Source organism: Anastrepha ludens, chromosome 6 (genome assembly GCF_028408465.1).
Source record: "Anastrepha ludens isolate Willacy chromosome 6, idAnaLude1.1, whole genome shotgun sequence".
NCBI lineage: Eukaryota > Metazoa > Arthropoda > Insecta > Diptera > Tephritidae > Anastrepha > Anastrepha ludens.
The window spans coordinates 102,812,938-102,831,003 of record NC_071502.1 but is presented as its reverse complement, the minus strand read 5'-3'; the positions used below and the strand labels follow the sequence as shown (position 1 = coordinate 102,831,003).

Sequence of the window (18,066 nt, the reverse complement as noted above, 5' to 3'; positions counted from 1 at the left end):
CAATTAATAGGCAATGCAGTTTATTTATATTAATTCTTGAAGAGATTGTTACAAATAATAATGGAAAAGTAAGTAATAACAAAGTGTTCTTTATTTTTCTGTTTATTGGTATAAATATTTCAAAAGTAGCGGAAGTGAGCGAAGTTCTTGGTTGGCTCGAAGAGTAGTATGTATTTCCAAAAGCGCGCATATTTACTGACGTTACAGTTGCATTTATCTCAAATAAAATGCTTATAGGCGCACGCATGCTCACACTCATAAGTACGCTATCCAAAAAAATATGTATATATATTTTTTATATACTCCATTCAGTTTCATTTCAGTTAAATCAAGTGGTTCATTAATGTTCTAAAGTAAGGTAAAAAAATTAAACTATAAACGCCAATGTTTTTTTGTTGTTGTTTTAAAATGTTGATACTAAAATACCAATCCACCTATGCATGTATGTTTTTTAATAGCTCATCAAATAGCATATAACACAGTGCACACATGGCATGTACGATGCACATATCCACGTATGAAAGAGCATAAATTTCTGATTCACATTCCAATGTGAAATTATTAAACGGTTAACTATGATATAATTATTTTATTATTAGATTCTACGTGAACTGTTTACATGATAGAGCATAGCCCAGATGTTTCGACGCCACATTGCACCTTTTTTGTTTTTGTCAGCTTGACATTCTTCAATGCCTCTTTCAATTCGTGTGGCAAAGGTTCCTCTTGTGGTGGCGGCGGCGATGCCGTTGTAGTTTGTTGTCGCTTTGCGACAGCCGGCACGACTGTGCTTGACGTAGATGGCGGGAAATAACGCGGCGCTGACGATGTACTGCCATAGCTGCCAATGACAGATATCGTACTTACATTGGACTCTTCATTGGCAGCTATATTTTTTGCATTGCTACTGGTCGACACCGGAGTTACGGTAGTGGTCCGTGCACTCGTAGTGCCGCCGCCGCACAAGACTGGTATGGTGGACACAACACCTATAGCTGATACATTGCTATATTGCGCTGTGTTTTCACCCCTAACAATACCGTCAGTATTTTCGCCTGTATGCGTGTCAGATGTCGTTGATTGTTTGGTTGGACTACCCATTGAATGGCTGGTGGTTGCTGCAGTTGTGCCTATCACTGAGTTATTAACGCTATTACTATTACTATTATTATTACTAGTACTACTACTATTTGCTGATATACTATTCTTAGCAATATTTATTTTAATTTTATTAACTAAGCTAGCCAATGGTATCGCAGGTGATGGACCAACAGTGGACAAATTGTGCTCGTCTTCGGTGCCGGTATTGCCGTCAATGGAGGTATTTAAATCAATCGGCGCTACAGCTGAACCTTCTGCGAACTCCGCGGCATCAATTTGCATAAGAGATTGCGAGGAAGGTGGCCGATCGGTAGTAGGCGACATGCCCGACGTCGATGAGGCAATCGTTTGAGTTTGTGTCTCTTCTGCAATGAATGGAAAATGTATTGTTAGCAATATGTGACAAGCTTGTATGAAAAACATATTTCGCATTCATCTCTTTGTACTTACCACTACTCTGTATTGATATCTCCTCGTCGGGTACCATTAGCACGGTGCCTACATCCTCAAAACCGTCGTCTTCATCCTCATCGTCGTCCTTTGGTTCTTCCTTGATTTTAACGTTCATAAAAGACATTTGTGTTGTATCATCGGCATCTGGTTGCTCCTTTTCCACGTACGTATCCAAGTCTGTGAATGGAATGTGCGGTTCTTGTATTTCCACATCTGATCCTGCGGCATCCGCGTCAGCATTAGTTGCATCCTCATTGTCCTCAACGTCAATATCAATGGCATCTTTATCTGCGACTGGTGGTACACTTTCGGGCACATATTCATCATCGTCGTCAATTTCGGTCACTGAGGGTTCTTCATTGGGCAACACGATAACATCATCGTCATCATCATCCATTGTAATATCTGTGGCATCCACAGTTTTATCTTCAACTGAGATAAATCAATAAGTACACACACATTTAGGCAGTGAAGAATAACTCACCATCGCTGTGATCATCGCCTTCAATTTTAATTATCACATCCTCATCCGCATTTGTATCTTCTGCAGCCTTGGCTTCCGCCTTATCGTCTGTTTCTTCATTTTTCGCATTTAGCGCAGCCTAAAATTGTTAGGGTTACATTTTAGTCATATTCAAAAAAGACAGTAAATCATAAAAGTATGTTACCTTGTAATCTTCGTGGCATAACGGATGATATATCTTGTCCTCAACCCGTATGGCGTTCCGCAAGTGCCACTCCTCAGTTTCCTCATTATAGAACTGTTCAAACTTCTCTTGACACATATCGCAAGCACGATCGACATCTTCCGTTAAAGCCGGACAACTAAGTGGCGCTGGTGAATTGAGCCACTTTTGATTTGACGTCTCGTCACAAGTTTCAATATCATTTTGCTGCGCTTCGAAGAAGTTCTTCTCTCGCTCGTCTAAATCCTCAATTTCCTCATATTGTACCCAATCGGCAAGATCATAAAACCATTTACGTGAATGTGCCTTTCGCGATAGATCTCTTTCACGCCGATTCTGGCGAAAATGCCAGTCTAAATGCTGACTATACTTGATGGTCTGCTCTGGTGGAAAGCGCACACCACAACTACTACACTGCATGCCCGAAAAGAGAGTGTCCACAATCGCTGCCTGCCGCGTTTTGATGGTCTCTGATTTGGATAAGTCAATTGGCCGTATAGCAATTGGTTGTGGTGGCTCCTCTTCAAGTGTGGCAGGTGATGGTAGAACACCTGCATCCTTATTGCTTGACGCTACAACACTACCAGCACCGCCCAATATACCAGATGAGACTAATTTCTGGAATAGCTCATCGATATTGATCTTATTTAAAGCCGTAGCAGAGAATATTGGTATAGCAGTATTGCCGGTGCCGGCTGTGCCGACCACTTGTGGTTCACTCTTTTCAATCGTTGGTTGATCGGCTTCGGGTGCTTTAACCGCGGCTTCCAATTTAGGTTCAGTTGCGTCCATATCAATCTTTTCAACCTTTACTGGTTCAGTCTTATTATCTACATCTGGTTTTACACCTTCAGAAGTAGGTTCGACTACTTCTTTCTTCGGCGATGCAATGGGTGCTATAGGCACTGGAGCAGGCTTTTCCGTTTTCACATAAATCATATCTTTGATTTCGATTTGGCCCGCTTTCAAACCTTGCGGCAAAGCACCGAATCGTATGAAGTAGCTTACACCGCCAAGCACATAGCTTTTCGGCAACCCTCCATACTCCACTTTAGCTGGCTCACCATCCAGCAAGACTGTCAACAAATTATCCGCAAACTGTACAGTATGATCCATTTCGCCAAGTTTGAAGCTCTGCGGCTTGGCATCTAGGAACAATGGTATAACAATGTGTGCATCCACAATCATATTAATTTTTCCGACAACCAAATCGCGACGCAAACCACCGATGTTCACTTGTGGCGGTGGCCCTTCCGCTTTAAGAATATGTATTCGATTTTGTATGGGAATCGACACGGGTGGCCCGCCAAAGTATATCTCATACCAGTGCTCGTCAATGTACAGCTCACGCGATGGAAATCCAAAACGTAAACGATGCGGTTGACCGTTAATATTGAAAGTTTTGTAATCGTCATTGAATTGCAGTGCTATTGGCGGCTCATCATCAATGATGATTGAACGCTGACCGGCCTGGAAACCAATTTCGCGTGGCTGGTCCAATTCCATGAAAACGATCGCCACCTGATCATAGATGCGTATTTCCTTTGACAGGCCATCAATGGTGATGGTACGCACTAAATCGGCTTGTGGATTGTCGATGGAATTGCAGGGCTTCGGTATATTGGGTGGCAGTGGTATATTAGGCAGCACTGGTGCCTGCGGCGGCGGCGGCACACTGCTACGTATCATTGGCCCTGGATTTACAAATGGCGGACCTGGTGCAATACCGGGCGGCATTTGCATTTGCCAAGGCATTTGTGGATGTATATTGGGCATATTCGGAGGTGATGGGCCACCACGGAAACCGCCAACAACAGGATGTTGCCTCATCATGCCACCTTTTGTCCAAGGCTTGGGCAAATTTGGGTTACCAGGTGCACCGGTACCAACAGCGCTGTCTACTTTTTCGCCCCATTTCGAATGCTTTACACGCTTTTCCCTTTGCGGCTTTGAACGCGGTGGTGCACTAGTGTCGCTGTTGTCATTGCTGCGTTCATCATAAATAGGCGATCTATTAGAGGTGTTGCTATTGGCTGTCTCCGCAGAAGAAGTGGTGGTACTTTCACTTGGGGTAGCGGAATTTCTAATCAACTTTGGAATACGTTTTTTTAGCACAGCTTCACGTGCCGCTGCGGCGCGTTGCGCTTCGGCGGTTTCTTCATCATCGTCAATTTGCTTTACACTCGGTACACTGCCACTAAGAGATTCCCGTTTCTTTGCCTCCTTCAATTTGCTCGTCTCATTTATGGACATTACTTTCTGCATAAGATTTTTGTATTGATCCTGATTAATGGATTTGGTTTCGAGCAGCTCTTGTGCTTGTGCAACTATCGTGCGAATTTTTTCATCATTCGCGTCTTGGGAATCATCATTTAATTGCGCATCGGAAAGTTTGAGACGTTGAGCAAAATCTTTGCTGGATTTCTCTACGAATGAGAGATGTGAAAGCAACATTTAGTATTTTTAAAGTGATAATGACGCACTGACTCTAAAGAACTCACCGGTTTTATTAAATTTGCTGTATTTTGTTGCCTTCGCCAGTTTGGCACGCACGTCATCTAGGTTCGAAGATTTTTTCGAAGGTGATGATGCTTTTGTTGTTTTTGCAGTCTTAAAAAAAATAAATAAAAATTTATTTCAAAAAGTTAATGATTAATAAATTCAAGCTTATTGGCTCAACTCATGCATTGAATGCATGGCTTCCCCCCCTCTAACTCTCTCTATTTAATGCTGAACGGGATCCGTGGATATTCAATCTACTGTTTCGCAACAGCTCGAATCATATCCAGCAAAATATTTTTTTATATATAAATTAGATATGGAATTATTTTAACATTTCAATATAATCTTCTTTAAGACCAGTGCACTTATCAGATTTTTCCATTGCTATGCAAAAGAAGAACGACAGATGGTTTTTTTTTTTTGGAGGAGTTTTTTAATAGCAGAAATTACCGCGGAGGCTTGCCGATAGGCGACCGCTATTAGAAACAACGTTTTCTATTATTTGGCGTTTTATGCCTGGGATTTCGAGCCTACGCAATTTCGAATGGCTACGACGGCTGTCGATCTTAGTGAAGAGTTTAATCTTGACACAAAACACAATTTTCTGCACAGCTAATATTTTCTTACCGATTAATTTTTTTATCAGGCGATGTCTCAAAGCTAACTAGAACGAATTTTACTGAAACTTGGTACGTTCTATTGGGTAAACCAACTTAAAACCAACCATCTCTCTCCGACCCCTTCCTCATTCGTATATCTTAAAAATTTGTATCATACGCTTGAGCATTTAAATACTTATAGGTTGCAGATCTCAATAATATCGAAAGTGAAATGGTTTATATAAAGCGCAATAAACACTTCCTCACTCACTCACCTTCAAATTATTCCAACTCTCCGCGTTCTGGTCATCTGTTATAAATGGTGGCGGCGGTGGTGTCGGTGATTTACTATCACTTCGCTGCGGCTTATGTTGAAGCTGTTGATGTTGTTGAGCGACCAATATCTGTGGCGGTATACCAGTACGTAGATCCACATCTTCGTCACCGAATAATCTAAAGTGAATAGTCAAAAAACGATTGTGTGAAATCATAAACCGAAAAAGGATATAAACATTTCGAAAAAACAAAAAAAAAAAAACCACAGTACTTACGCATCAAATTTCGCTGATTTACTCTTCTTGGCCAATGGTTCTTCCGGATCTAAATTAGACGTGGAGAGACGTTTCATTTCATCGCCACTGACCTCGTCGACCTGCATTGATTCAAACGCGCTTGGTGACAGTGGCGGTATTTTTGGCTTAGTCAGCTGCTGTTCTGGCGCCTCTATGCTGCTGTGACGCTTAACACTAACATTACCACCACCACCTACACCGCCACCGCTACCGCCACTGCCACCCTCATCTTCAGCTGCAGTTTCAGTTTTCATCAGCGATATTCCACCGACAACTCCTCTTCCTTTCGCTGCTGTTGATGTTGACGCCATTGAAATTGTTGTTGACATTTCGTCATCATTATCAAGAGCAACAGTCGTTGCTGGTGGTTGCGCTGTAGATTTGTCTAATTTATTATACAATTTCTGAATTTTAAACGACACTTTTGGTGATGTTGTTGTTGTGGTTATGGCTACTGTGGTATTTTGATCATTCTCCGCTTCAGAAGCTACTATGATTTGATCTAATTTTGGCGCAAACGCAGCAATTGGGGGGAAATGCCTTAAGTCAATGTCCGTTTGCGCAGCGATTGCCAAACATCCGTCGGTCACTATTTTAATATCTAAAATTGGTTTTTTATGCTTACGTTTTTTTGCTTATAGGATTTTGTTTTCATGCTTACTGTTTTTTTTTTTTTCTTATTTATTGGTTTTTGTTTTGCTTTTCGTTTTACAAAACATTAACGTTTACAATCAAGTTTACAAGGAAAATGTTAAATTAATTGACAAGAATAATGGTAAACAAAAACTAGCAATTAGGTCAAAAAGAAATAAAAAATATCAAAATAATGCATTTACTTAAACCAATTTTAAAAAATTAAAAATAGCGGATAAGTCTTTTAAAAATTATGAATTAAATGAAGGCCACTATGGAACTACAATCACCACCACAAATATTAAAGTGAACGAGGAAGGAAGTATAAAAACTAAACGAAGAAGTAAAAGGTCTTAATCAGTTTTATATTATCCAAAGCTTTATTAAGCGAAAAACACACACCACAATACGTATTAGGGTACTCGAATAAGTTTTCAGAATTTCAATTTAGTATAAACAAAAAAATATTGCAAAGAAATTATATCATTCTTTTTATCTATAAACAAAAAAATATTGCAAAGAAATTATATCATTCTTTTTATCTATAAACAAAATAATATTGCAAATATTATATATAATTTTTTTTATCTAACTCGAGCGTTAAAAAAATCTAATGGAAATCTAAATTCTTAATTCTTAGTAAATCATTCCTTAAATTCTTTAAATCTTAATAAATTTATTTAACTCTATAAAACGGTTAATAAATTAAAATTTGCCTTTAAAAAACAAAAATCAACGACAAAAAAATACTAACTTTCTGAAAAGTACACTTATACGCTATTAGTAGGTAAATAAAAATATTTTATTGATATTAAAAAAATGCATCAAAAACCAAAAATAAATAAAATAAATGGGATTTCAATTTCTCTTTTTCCCAGCGATTGTTGGCTACTCCACCCCAAAACTAAAATAATTCTAACTTTTATAAACTATCAGTGCGAATTATAAACATAGAACAAAAATTATGCAAAATTCTTATTAGCCGTTCATGAGTTCATGAGGCTTAAAGTACACACTAAAACATCCTATAGAGTTTTTGCACGATCCTTTTTTTCTAATATACTCAACTTAACTTATTTCATTCTGCTTCGGATACTAACAGTCACTCAAATAAGCATTCTGTGTGTTTTGGAAATAATAAATTATTTTAAAAGCGTTGAAACTTTATTCGGATAATGGCTTTTACTTTAGAGAATTTTTTGAAATCTTTTAATACACTCCCCCGTTAGTATTTTTGAACTTCGAAGAACGCTTATATGGTAGAAGAATTATTCTCCGATAACTTTGGAAACTTTTATTCCTTGCAACTATCATCCAAAGAAAAAAATGTTTTTCGAAATGACTCATACGAATACGGCACAACTTTCACCAGGGGTGAAGTTCCATTATCTTTGAAAAAAATTACTTCTTACTATTCCCGTTGCCCATTAATTAGCCTTCCTACACTTGAGGACAGATCAATTTTTGCACGCTCATTTGTCATTAACATCAGCAGCAGCTGTTTGGACGATGCAGTGGAATAATCTCTGCTCTTTCTCCTCAGCTGACCTGGACTCGCCGGGCTGAGATTCAGATATCTTGGCTCTCACTTTTTTTCTACACCTGCAGATATTGCAAGTCCATATATCGCACACTTCATGAATTTCATCAGTAGTGTGAAGCGGTCAAGATCTTTTTTTTTAACTTAAATTACCTATACGTATATAAATATATATTACTTGTATAGAAACATAAATGCATTTTATATTACTTATATACGTATATATGTATATAATACACTTATATACTTATTATTTATATTTTATAATTGGTGCTTACACCCTTTTAGGGTATTTGACCGAGCTCCTCCGTCTATTTGTGGTGTGCGTCTTGATGTTTCTCACACATGGAGTGACCTATAGTTTTACGTTGCTTCGGAATGCCAGATAGTTTGTTATGACGAACTGCCGTGATCGCTATTGGAAAATATGATACGTTTTCTATCAATTCGTGTTTCGTGCCCGAAGTTTGGAACCTGTGCACTTCCGAATCACTTATTATTATCTTATCACTCACTTACTTATCACACTCTCATTACTTAGTACGATACCTTGCAATGATGATAAATTATGGAAAACGAAATTGAGCGAGTAACTTCGGCAGCAGAATTCTGCCCGCTCATTTCACATGTATTTACACACTCGCCCCATCGTTGTTCAGAAGGCAACAAACTAATATGAGCGAACACAATCGCAGTTTTTTCGTAAACAAATCACTGTTATAACCCAGGTGATGTCAGCCAATAATTTGATTCTTTCAAATTCGCTGAGAAGCGGTTAACGGTCTGATCTTGGACACACCTTCTGAATTTTTTTCTCCATCAGATACCTTTGTTACATGCAACAAGTCGGATATGCATATAATGACATTCCAGAAGCATTTTTTCGAAACTTTCAATTACTTGGAACAAACCGTAACTGAATTTTGAATCTTCTTCTTCTTAATCGGCGTATCCATGCTGGATGTTCGCGATTACATACAAACGTCATTGTGATCTTAGTCGTACGGTTGTCAGGTCATATTATTAATGATTTCATTATATTTTTGTCTGTTTTTCTCTGCTGCTGTTAATTCGCCGATTGTTTTGAGGCCTGCCCACTCTTTGATGTTGTCTAGCCATGTCATTTTCTTCCTACCAATTCCTCTTTGTCCTTCAATTTTTCCTAGCATCAGCAGTTTTAAAATTTCATACTTGTCACCTCTTGTTATGTGTCCGAAATAAGCGACTTTCTTCCTTTTTATGTCCGTAAGCTTGTTCCTAGTGGTTTGCATTCTATTTAACACTACGTCATTTGATATTTTGAATATATACATATTTCTTTTGTTTCTAAAACTGGTATTAAATACATAAATTAAAAAAAGTATAGCTTTCTAGAATATAAATATTAAAAACAATGTACCTACATTCGTTTTGAAATGTTCATAGGTTAAGGCTCTCTCAGAGCATCCCCTACTAAAGTTTGCCATATAAAAAATCTAAATCGAGTAGACCATAACAAAAAAAATGTATATATCTCTATATATATAGATATATAAATATCGGGTACCCCTCTATACTATTGTGGTGGTGGCTGTAAATTACATACAATACCTCTGAAAGTGAATAAGGACAGTCAGGAAGCATAAGTATCAGAGTACTAAATACATACTAAGTCAATTTGTGGCGAGTGGTGTTAATTTTCGGCTTACTGCATCTGGTTTTGCTTGAAGTTTGATACAAGCAATGAACTTGGTTTTATCTTATTATACGAGTCTTTATTATGTTTTTAAATATTTTCTTTTTTAATGTTGATACACTTGCAATTGTTTGTTTAGTACTATCATTATTATTCTAAATAGTTTATGTTATCACAACTACTTTTTAGCTACTGGTTTCTCAAAATTTCTTGTTTTTCTTATCAATTATTGTACAAAATTGTTCACTCTTACAAGAAATTATTTTAATTCCAAAGAGAGATAGGACGTGTGGTGGACGTGATCCCTTTCAAAGCGTGCTCATAATAACCTCGTATTGGCAATTTAAAATACGTATATTCGATCAAAATATCGCAATCTTGGAAATAGAGCGAATAAGTTCTGGAGAAGAGTAAAATAGTGAATGAAAAAAATACGAGTATCAAACGAGTAAAACAACTTTGGTTGAGCGTATTTTTTGTAAAAATGTTTATTTTATCACATTCAAAAGACTACTTAATCTATTTGTTAAATTTTCTTTGGATTCAATATTTTAGCAGTAGAAATAAAAAAAAATTTAAAAAAATAAACTAGACAGAACAGGGAAAACGACCACAGGCAAAGGGCACACCTAAGCAAAACAATTTGAGTTAACACAGTGAAAAAGGCTCGTAAAAAACCTCGGCGACTAAGAAGTCAAGAAACAATACAATTTCAACAAGATAAATAGTTTCGAATAGGATAATTGCCAAATGTTGCAGACGAAATGCATTACTCAAAACTAAGCGAATTAGCTTGCTCCCACAAACATTGCATTGCAACTCTATAGTAAATATTTGTACAATACTACCCAAAGTCCACACGCGCTCTCTCTTCTCTCTTTCTTTCGCATATTAACAATACGTATTTCTCGTAAAAGCTGAAAAATAATGAGAAAGTGGAAGCGTTTCTTACTTTTGTTTTCTACTTTCAGAGCGGTGTTTTTGTTGTTACACAGGTCCTCCTCGTGTTCCGAATCGGTTATGTGATTTTTGGGCTGCTTCTTAGGCGAAAATGTTGGCATTGCACGCCTATCATCGCGATCCGACAAACTGCCTCCGCTAGTGCAGATAGTTGCACTCTTGCCAACACTTGACTCAATTGGCGAGCGACTACGGGAACGATGCTTTAGTGTCGGTGATGAATGGGTAGTGTGTGTTTTGCGTTTCATATCTTTTTTACGTGAAAACGATGATTCACTGCCGGACAGCGATGTAGTCGAGGTCTTACGCTTGAAAGTAGTTGAAAGTGGTGCGATCTCAAAGGCGTCTTTATCACATTTGCTAGTTGTCGACTTTTTACTGCTCCTGCTGCTGGAAGATGCAGCTGCAGAACTAGATGTAGAGCTTTTCTGTCGCTCCGAGGAACTCGAACCGCCGGATGAAGTTGAACTTTTCGATTCACTACGTTTACGATCTTTATCCTTCTCCTTGTCGCGTGACGAGCTGCCTTTCCGCTGACTCTCACTCGTTGAAGAATGTCTGCCCACCGAGCTCACACTGCCACTGGCATTACTGGAACCATCACTACGGCTACTTTTGCTGCTGCTACCATTGCGGTATGCCGTCGATAAAGACGACTTACTATCCGACTTATGCGAATCATCGCCATCGCGCGAAGAAGATTTTGATGTTCCACGCATTGACGGCGTGATTTCCTGTATTTGCTGTTGGCGCGCCAAACGCGGATCTCGATGTCTTATGGTGTTTAACAATGCGGGATTAACAGGATGTACTTTCGGTTTGTTGCCACTGTTGGCAGGTGGAAAATTCTACATTCAAATAAAATAACGTATTAATAGAATAGGTATACTGCAAGATTGTTGCGCGCAAATTTGCATACCTGTGGCGGCATAGATATCATACCGACTGGCATGTGTTGTTGTGGTTGTTGCGGTCTAGGGTGATGAAAGCTTGGATGAAACATTGATGCTGGCGGCACTCCGCCGCCACCTACAATCACCGGATGCTGTGCACGGGGATGCATGTGGTGTTGTGGCATCATATTGGGCGCCATTATGCCAGGTGGCATTATTTGCGTGGGTACTACAGGCACACGCATGTTAGACATTGTGTTTGCTTCTGGTGGCAAGATACCATTTGCCACCTTTGACAACTGTTTGTCTTGTTCTTCTAAACTCTTTTTTGTCGCCTCTAATTCCAGCTCGAGTTTACGTTTTTTCAATTCCAACAATTCACGAGTTTTAGCTTGCAAGATTTCCTCAACATCGCCGGCTTGTACATTACCCACCTGAAATAATTTTATATAAATATATATACTTGTACCAATGCCATTACGAAAAATATTATATGATGAAAGCATCATATTTGTACACTTAATTAAGTCACTTTATGATACATTTTTAAAGTACATTTATATAACAAATATAGTTCATTTCAAAACAAAAACCTTGTAAATTATAGTTCCTGACTTTGTGGAAGAAAATTCTAAACATAGTATGCAAAACAAAATTGTGAAGAACTTGATTTTTGAGCCACTTCAAACTTACATTTTTCTGGACCAAAATTTGCATGAGCTACAAAGCCGCATACATAAAAAATTTCTTAAGATTCTGATGAAAAAGGTGAGTTTTCATGACAATTTTTGGAATTTGTTAAGTTCTTATGAATTTCGCAAAAAGTTCGGAACTTTGATTAATAAGATTTGTGTTATACAATGAACTATATGTTTATGGAAGAGTGAAGAAAAAAATTTGGCTTGAAAAATATTTCGAATACTGTAAAAAGATAAAGTAACTTAATTATGTGAGCATAAGTGTATGTACATATGTATTTTCATGCATTTGGGTAGTCCGCAAAATATTTAACATTTTAATTAAATTAATTATTATTAATTAATTAAAAAATGCTAAAAAAATCTTATTCGATTTTTGATATATATTTTGCCACCCTTATTTTTAAATTAAAAACATAAATCTTCCAAAATTAGGTGGTTTTAATAACAACTACCTACAACTTCTCTCTATTACTAATAAAAAAACCCAAGCGATATATCAGGAAACTTCTATTTGAGTTTCTATATTTAAAAGCAGCTATAATCATACAAATTGAACAGTCCATATGATGCTTTCAATGCAAATCGAGCTCAAAACAGTTATACTCACAGATTTCAAGAAATTCGGATTCACGTGGATAGACGGTTGCGCTTGCTTTGCTGTAATTGGCCAATTATTGTCTATGCGCTTCACCTTAACGTCCAATGCGTAGAGTTTTTGAGACGGAAATACTTCATTCCAAGTGAGCCTTAATGCATACATTCGTTCACGAATTTTTTCGTTTACCTTAGCAATAAAACAATTTTTTAAGAATTATCAAATCTTAAAACAGTTGAGTTCAAAAACAGCTATTGACAACTAAAAGTTAATAACTCATTTCCAATTGTTCCCATTTAGTTAAAAACAGCTGTGATTTACTCAAATGCGTTCGTTCGACGTGAATGCTTACCTTTTCGAAGACATCGCAAAATATGTTCACAATACATTGACTGAAGAGATGAATATATGTGCTTTTTACATTTTTCACGATAGAATCTATTAAATATAGCAAAGGCAACTTTATATCTGGCGGTACCTGTAGAATTGGAACAGTGGGAATAAACGAAAGAATAAATTTAAAACAAACTGCAATAAATTGACGCCTAATTGATTCAGAGACCAGACCGACCGACCGACATACCTGAAACAGCAGTGCGGTCAAAGCTTAAAAAACGGGCAGCGAAATTACAACGGAAATTTTTGAAAAATTGTTTACAATGCCAACTTCTAATTCCCATTTGAATGTGATCATTTTCGTTATAGAAATATTGGTTAAACATATTTTACTTTTCTCTATAAGAGTGACTATTGATAAATATGAAATATTTGTACCATTTCAACCCAATTGTTCATTTAAAATTGAAAAACTAGTTAGATAGAAAACACTTGTTTAAAAAAAAACCTATTTGACACCGTATAAATTTAGAGTACACCAATTAAGATTTCTCCAGCACAGTCAATTTAATTTGTCTGGCTATAGTATTGGTAAAAAAATAGTATTAGCGTGAGCTACTACAAACAGTTTCACGAAATAAAAGACAATCAAAAACAACTGCTCTTTGAAAAACAAGTTTATTAAATTTTGTTATTATTATTTTAATTTTTTTAAGGAAGATATTGTGCATTATCCCTTTTTTCTTTCAGCCACATCCGGTGGGGAAGATGAATCGTTGGAGCTGGAAATAATTTTTTAAAACTTTCCCGGAAACAATTCCAAGGTATAAGCATGCAATATGAAAAAATTTATTACAAACTATCTTAAGTAAATTTGCACATGTCCGGCATATTGTATCATTTCACACTCTTTTAAATAAAAAAAACACTATATACCTCAAATTTGTTTATTAATTTAGTACGAATTACCATAACAGATTAACATCTACAGCTTCAGAGCGATGTGTATTTGATTGTATAAAATATCTACTTAACATGTAGCAATGCCTTATGTTGAGTTAGCCTTGAGATCCCGACACAAATGCAAATCTTAAGAATCTAGAAGGAAACTTCTTGCTCTTCAGTTGTTAGAAGAGAGAATATCCTTCTTATCTAAGTATTGGGCTTGCTTACAACATTCTCTCGGCGTCCATAAAATGCCATGAAATTCTCAATTGACTTAAAGTCTGTATGCCAACGCAAAAATACGTAGTCATATGCTTTTAGTAAGTCGACAAATAGAACAACTATGTACGCACACAATGAACCTGTTACTAGAACCATTCACCTATGTAACTCTCAGACTTCGCATAGCCCAATAAAAATAATTGTTAGATATTTAACAAACCAAGAGAAATGATGACTACTAATTATATTTACGATGAGTTTGTTTAAAATTGTACTCTGTGTCTATGTATTTGATATAAACTATTTAATTGAGATAAATAAAAATTATTCTCATATTTTTAACCGATTCCTACAAAAATTCTCGGAAAAAAACTCATTTTTCTAATAGGATTATTTAAGATTTTAAGACGAATTTTTATTTTTAAAATTAAAAAAAAAAAAAAAAAAAGTTATAGCTGCTAATTAGATCGGAGGTCACCACTACTTCACCTTTGCTTGATTAAATCTGTTAAACCGTTAAGTGCTGTCGTCTTGGTCATCTAATGTATTGACAGACGGCTCCGTGAATCCGGATTACCGAGACAGTTAATCCGATTAAAATTGTACTGTGACAGACGGTTGTTACGCGGATTAGTGAATATCTCATTAGTTTTTGCATAGTTTTCAGTAAAAGTTATATAGCAGACAACAAATTCGGGAATTTGTTACCCTAATACCAAATGGAAAAAATATTTCTCAAACTGATCCGTAAAACCAAAACAATTAATGAAAATTCGAACGTCTCGGTGCAAACTAGCATTGAATCTAATCGTTCTTGTTCTTCTTTTTAAAAGTTTGGTTTTTTTTAATTACTGCTTTTTCCGCTTAAATTATGGGAATACAGTCTAATGGTTGGGCCGGATTAATTGCACTTCATCTCTGAGATAGTTCCGTCTATGCTATAACATAAGGCGAACGACACTTATGCTTAAAAGACAGTTGCTCTAAGGGCAATTGAAAATACGTGTATTAGCTGTCAAAAAGAGTTTTCGTAACCTAAACGTTCAGGCAGTTAAAAGGATAATTTACTTTAAAGCCACGTCCGTTAGTGTCGATTGGTACAAATTACTAGCTCTCACATCAGTTTTTTCGCCAAATTTACTGTTTTCGAAAATTTACCATCTTCGAACATTGACAAAGACAATGGAGAGAATTGTGATTGTGTTATTCAAAAGATGTGAATGTGTTGCTATTGTATTTGCAAAACTATCCAGTGTAAACGCCAATTGAGCAACCGCTGCGTTGATTTTTCTAATATCAGTTTTGCGATAAAAAAAACCGCTGTCACATCCCCTGAGCATCCCCTGCAAATGAGCTGATTTCTTTAAAATCGTTAAGAGCCGGTTAACGGTCGTTTGTTGGCTACTTGATATGATTACGCATCATCGATATTTATTGTTTAGGAAAATTTGACATTGTTTATGTGGCGCAACTAATGATTAGGAAGTCAGTCATATGAAAAAATTGTTTGAATAGTACCTGACTTGGTACAAAGTTCACGGGCGAAAAGTTGGTGTCCTGTTGAATAACACTTACAGTATCTAGAGATTGGCTCAGCTTTTAGTTATGAAGGCTAGGTTCAGGTGGCACGAGCAGACACCAAGTCATAGTCCTTAGTGCAATGTTCTATCAAGTCTGGAGCATTCTCCACTGCAAGGGCGGCAATCGGAGTAAATGGAATGCTGTAAACATGCGAGAAAGTTCAGAGGGCTAACCGTTTATTTTGGAATACATCGAACAATTAACAGCACATGAGAGCACGCTTTAGGGAATTAAACTAATACGATAGTGGCGGCGCACATAGTTTAAATCATCTGAATCGAATACTAAAACGATGCCACATATTGTTGATGCGTCGCGTAAGGATTTCCTGCTTTCTCTAACCTCAATTTTACAGACCACTAACAAATGGGACTATTGCCTTTACAACAATTATTCAACTGATTTCATTAACTTACCTGTTGTAAAAACATATAACTCCTAAACTTTCCTATATCTAATATGATTAATTTATGCCTAGTATTTTTGCATTATTAGCACCATTTGATTATAAACGAATTTTACAATTTTTTCTTCAAAAAATTATTGTAAAAATAACCCATGGCTGTACGTTTGACTTTAATAATAAATAAATAAACATTTGATGCGAGCTTAAAAATTGTGTGTAAATGCATCAATAATTTCGTTTAAAGCCGAGTCTTTGATAAAAAAAAAACCTTTTTCCTAACGCAAGATATCTATGTATAAAGTGCCCGGTATACAATGCATAACATCTGATATCCATTTATAAGACGTGCAGACGTTTTAAGCACGCAAATAAATATCCTACGACCACTTTGAGACATGGCATTTTTTTTTTGTAACTTATTTTAAATTCAGAAAAAATGTGTTAACCTTAGCGATGTGTTGTTCAACCACTTTAACTATAACTGGTGCACATGCGATGTTTTCCTCTGCTAGCATAGTTAGCATATTTATCAATGGTTTACTATTACAAGTGAGATCGGACAGGCTGGAAAGGTATTCCTCTGCTACACGCGCTTCATTTTCATCTTGCGTTTTTACAGAAACATCCATTTTACGTGAATGCCTAAAAAATTAAGGATATCGGTTATTCATCTTAAATTTCACAATGTTTCACATAACTCTTAAATCATGCAATTTATCGCGCCAATACATCTGAGCATACACACATTACACAAGTAAACCGGTTTTTGGAATACGTTTTTGTATTGTTTTTTTCCACTTTCAAATATTGTTACAGAAAAATAAAATTAATTGGATCATATTTTAAGCAATAGGTAAACAAATTGTAATCTTAGCAATAGTGTCTTTGTATGGAATAACACATTTGTGCATATAATAATATACAAAACAAAAGATTGTTAATACCAGATAAATAATACAGAATATAAAATTACTACTAATTGTCACATGTTACAACATTTAATGCTATAATTTCTCCAACTTTAATGTAACATAGATATGAACTTATGTATACATACGTATGCATACGATACGCACACAACTGTTTCAAAAATTTACGCCACGATACGTGGTTTGCGATCGCGACTACGGGGCCTCGCAAATATGTATACATATACACATATTTTATGTGTTTTTCACGATTTACTCAATTTTCAAGGCGAAACTATAACAATTCCACATTTTGTCTTTCTTTTAAACATTTTCACTGTATTTAAATCAACAATTCTAGGAATATTCAATCAATTATCCTATGGAAGCAGTATTTTCAATGATTTGCACGAAAAAAAAAATGTGTATGTGAATGTACACAGAAATATGTGCGTCACGTTTTACATAGTTAGAGAAAAGCTAAATATATCAAAACTTACCTCTAATTAAAATTAAACTCACTTAATTATGCAATTAACACTTTTTTCTGGCTATAAATTAAGAGTTATATATATTTTAAACCACTTATTTTCACGTAACACTGCAACTACGACGTTCCCTAACTTCACGATTTCTATGAAAAAATGACATTGCCAAAATGGCGACCGATTGTCGCTGAGTATGCTCACAATATGCTGAATATAGTGCTGCCACAGTCTTACAATTTTTTTCATCCTGCAATCATTTAATCATAATTT

General features: G+C 36.3%; 1 protein-coding gene across 3 annotated transcripts; it reads right to left on the bottom strand.

Moving 5' to 3' along the window:
* Positions 1 to 3: 3 nt before the first annotated feature.
* LOC128868073 (uncharacterized) lies at positions 4 to 17,962 on the bottom strand. 3 transcript variants are annotated; one of them, XM_054109804.1, is made up of 13 exons: positions 17,809 to 17,962; positions 16,847 to 17,042; positions 13,263 to 13,388; positions 12,923 to 13,099; positions 11,641 to 12,048; positions 10,714 to 11,569; positions 5,893 to 6,298; positions 5,617 to 5,794; positions 4,742 to 4,850; positions 2,223 to 4,666; positions 2,039 to 2,156; positions 1,552 to 1,986; positions 4 to 1,466 (listed from the first exon to the last, which is right to left on the bottom strand). In XM_054109804.1, exons 2-13 carry the CDS (start codon positions 17,027 to 17,029, stop codon positions 616 to 618), a joined length of 6,291 nt encoding a protein of 2,096 aa, XP_053965779.1. In that variant the 5' UTR covers positions 17,030 to 17,042; positions 17,809 to 17,962; the 3' UTR covers positions 4 to 615. The 3 variants fall into 3 exon arrangements, with proteins under 3 accessions (XP_053965779.1, XP_053965781.1, XP_053965780.1); XM_054109806.1 differs by having other exon boundaries at positions 5,893 to 6,286; XM_054109805.1 differs by having other exon boundaries at positions 17,831 to 17,962.
* Positions 17,963 to 18,066: the final 104 nt, after the last annotated feature.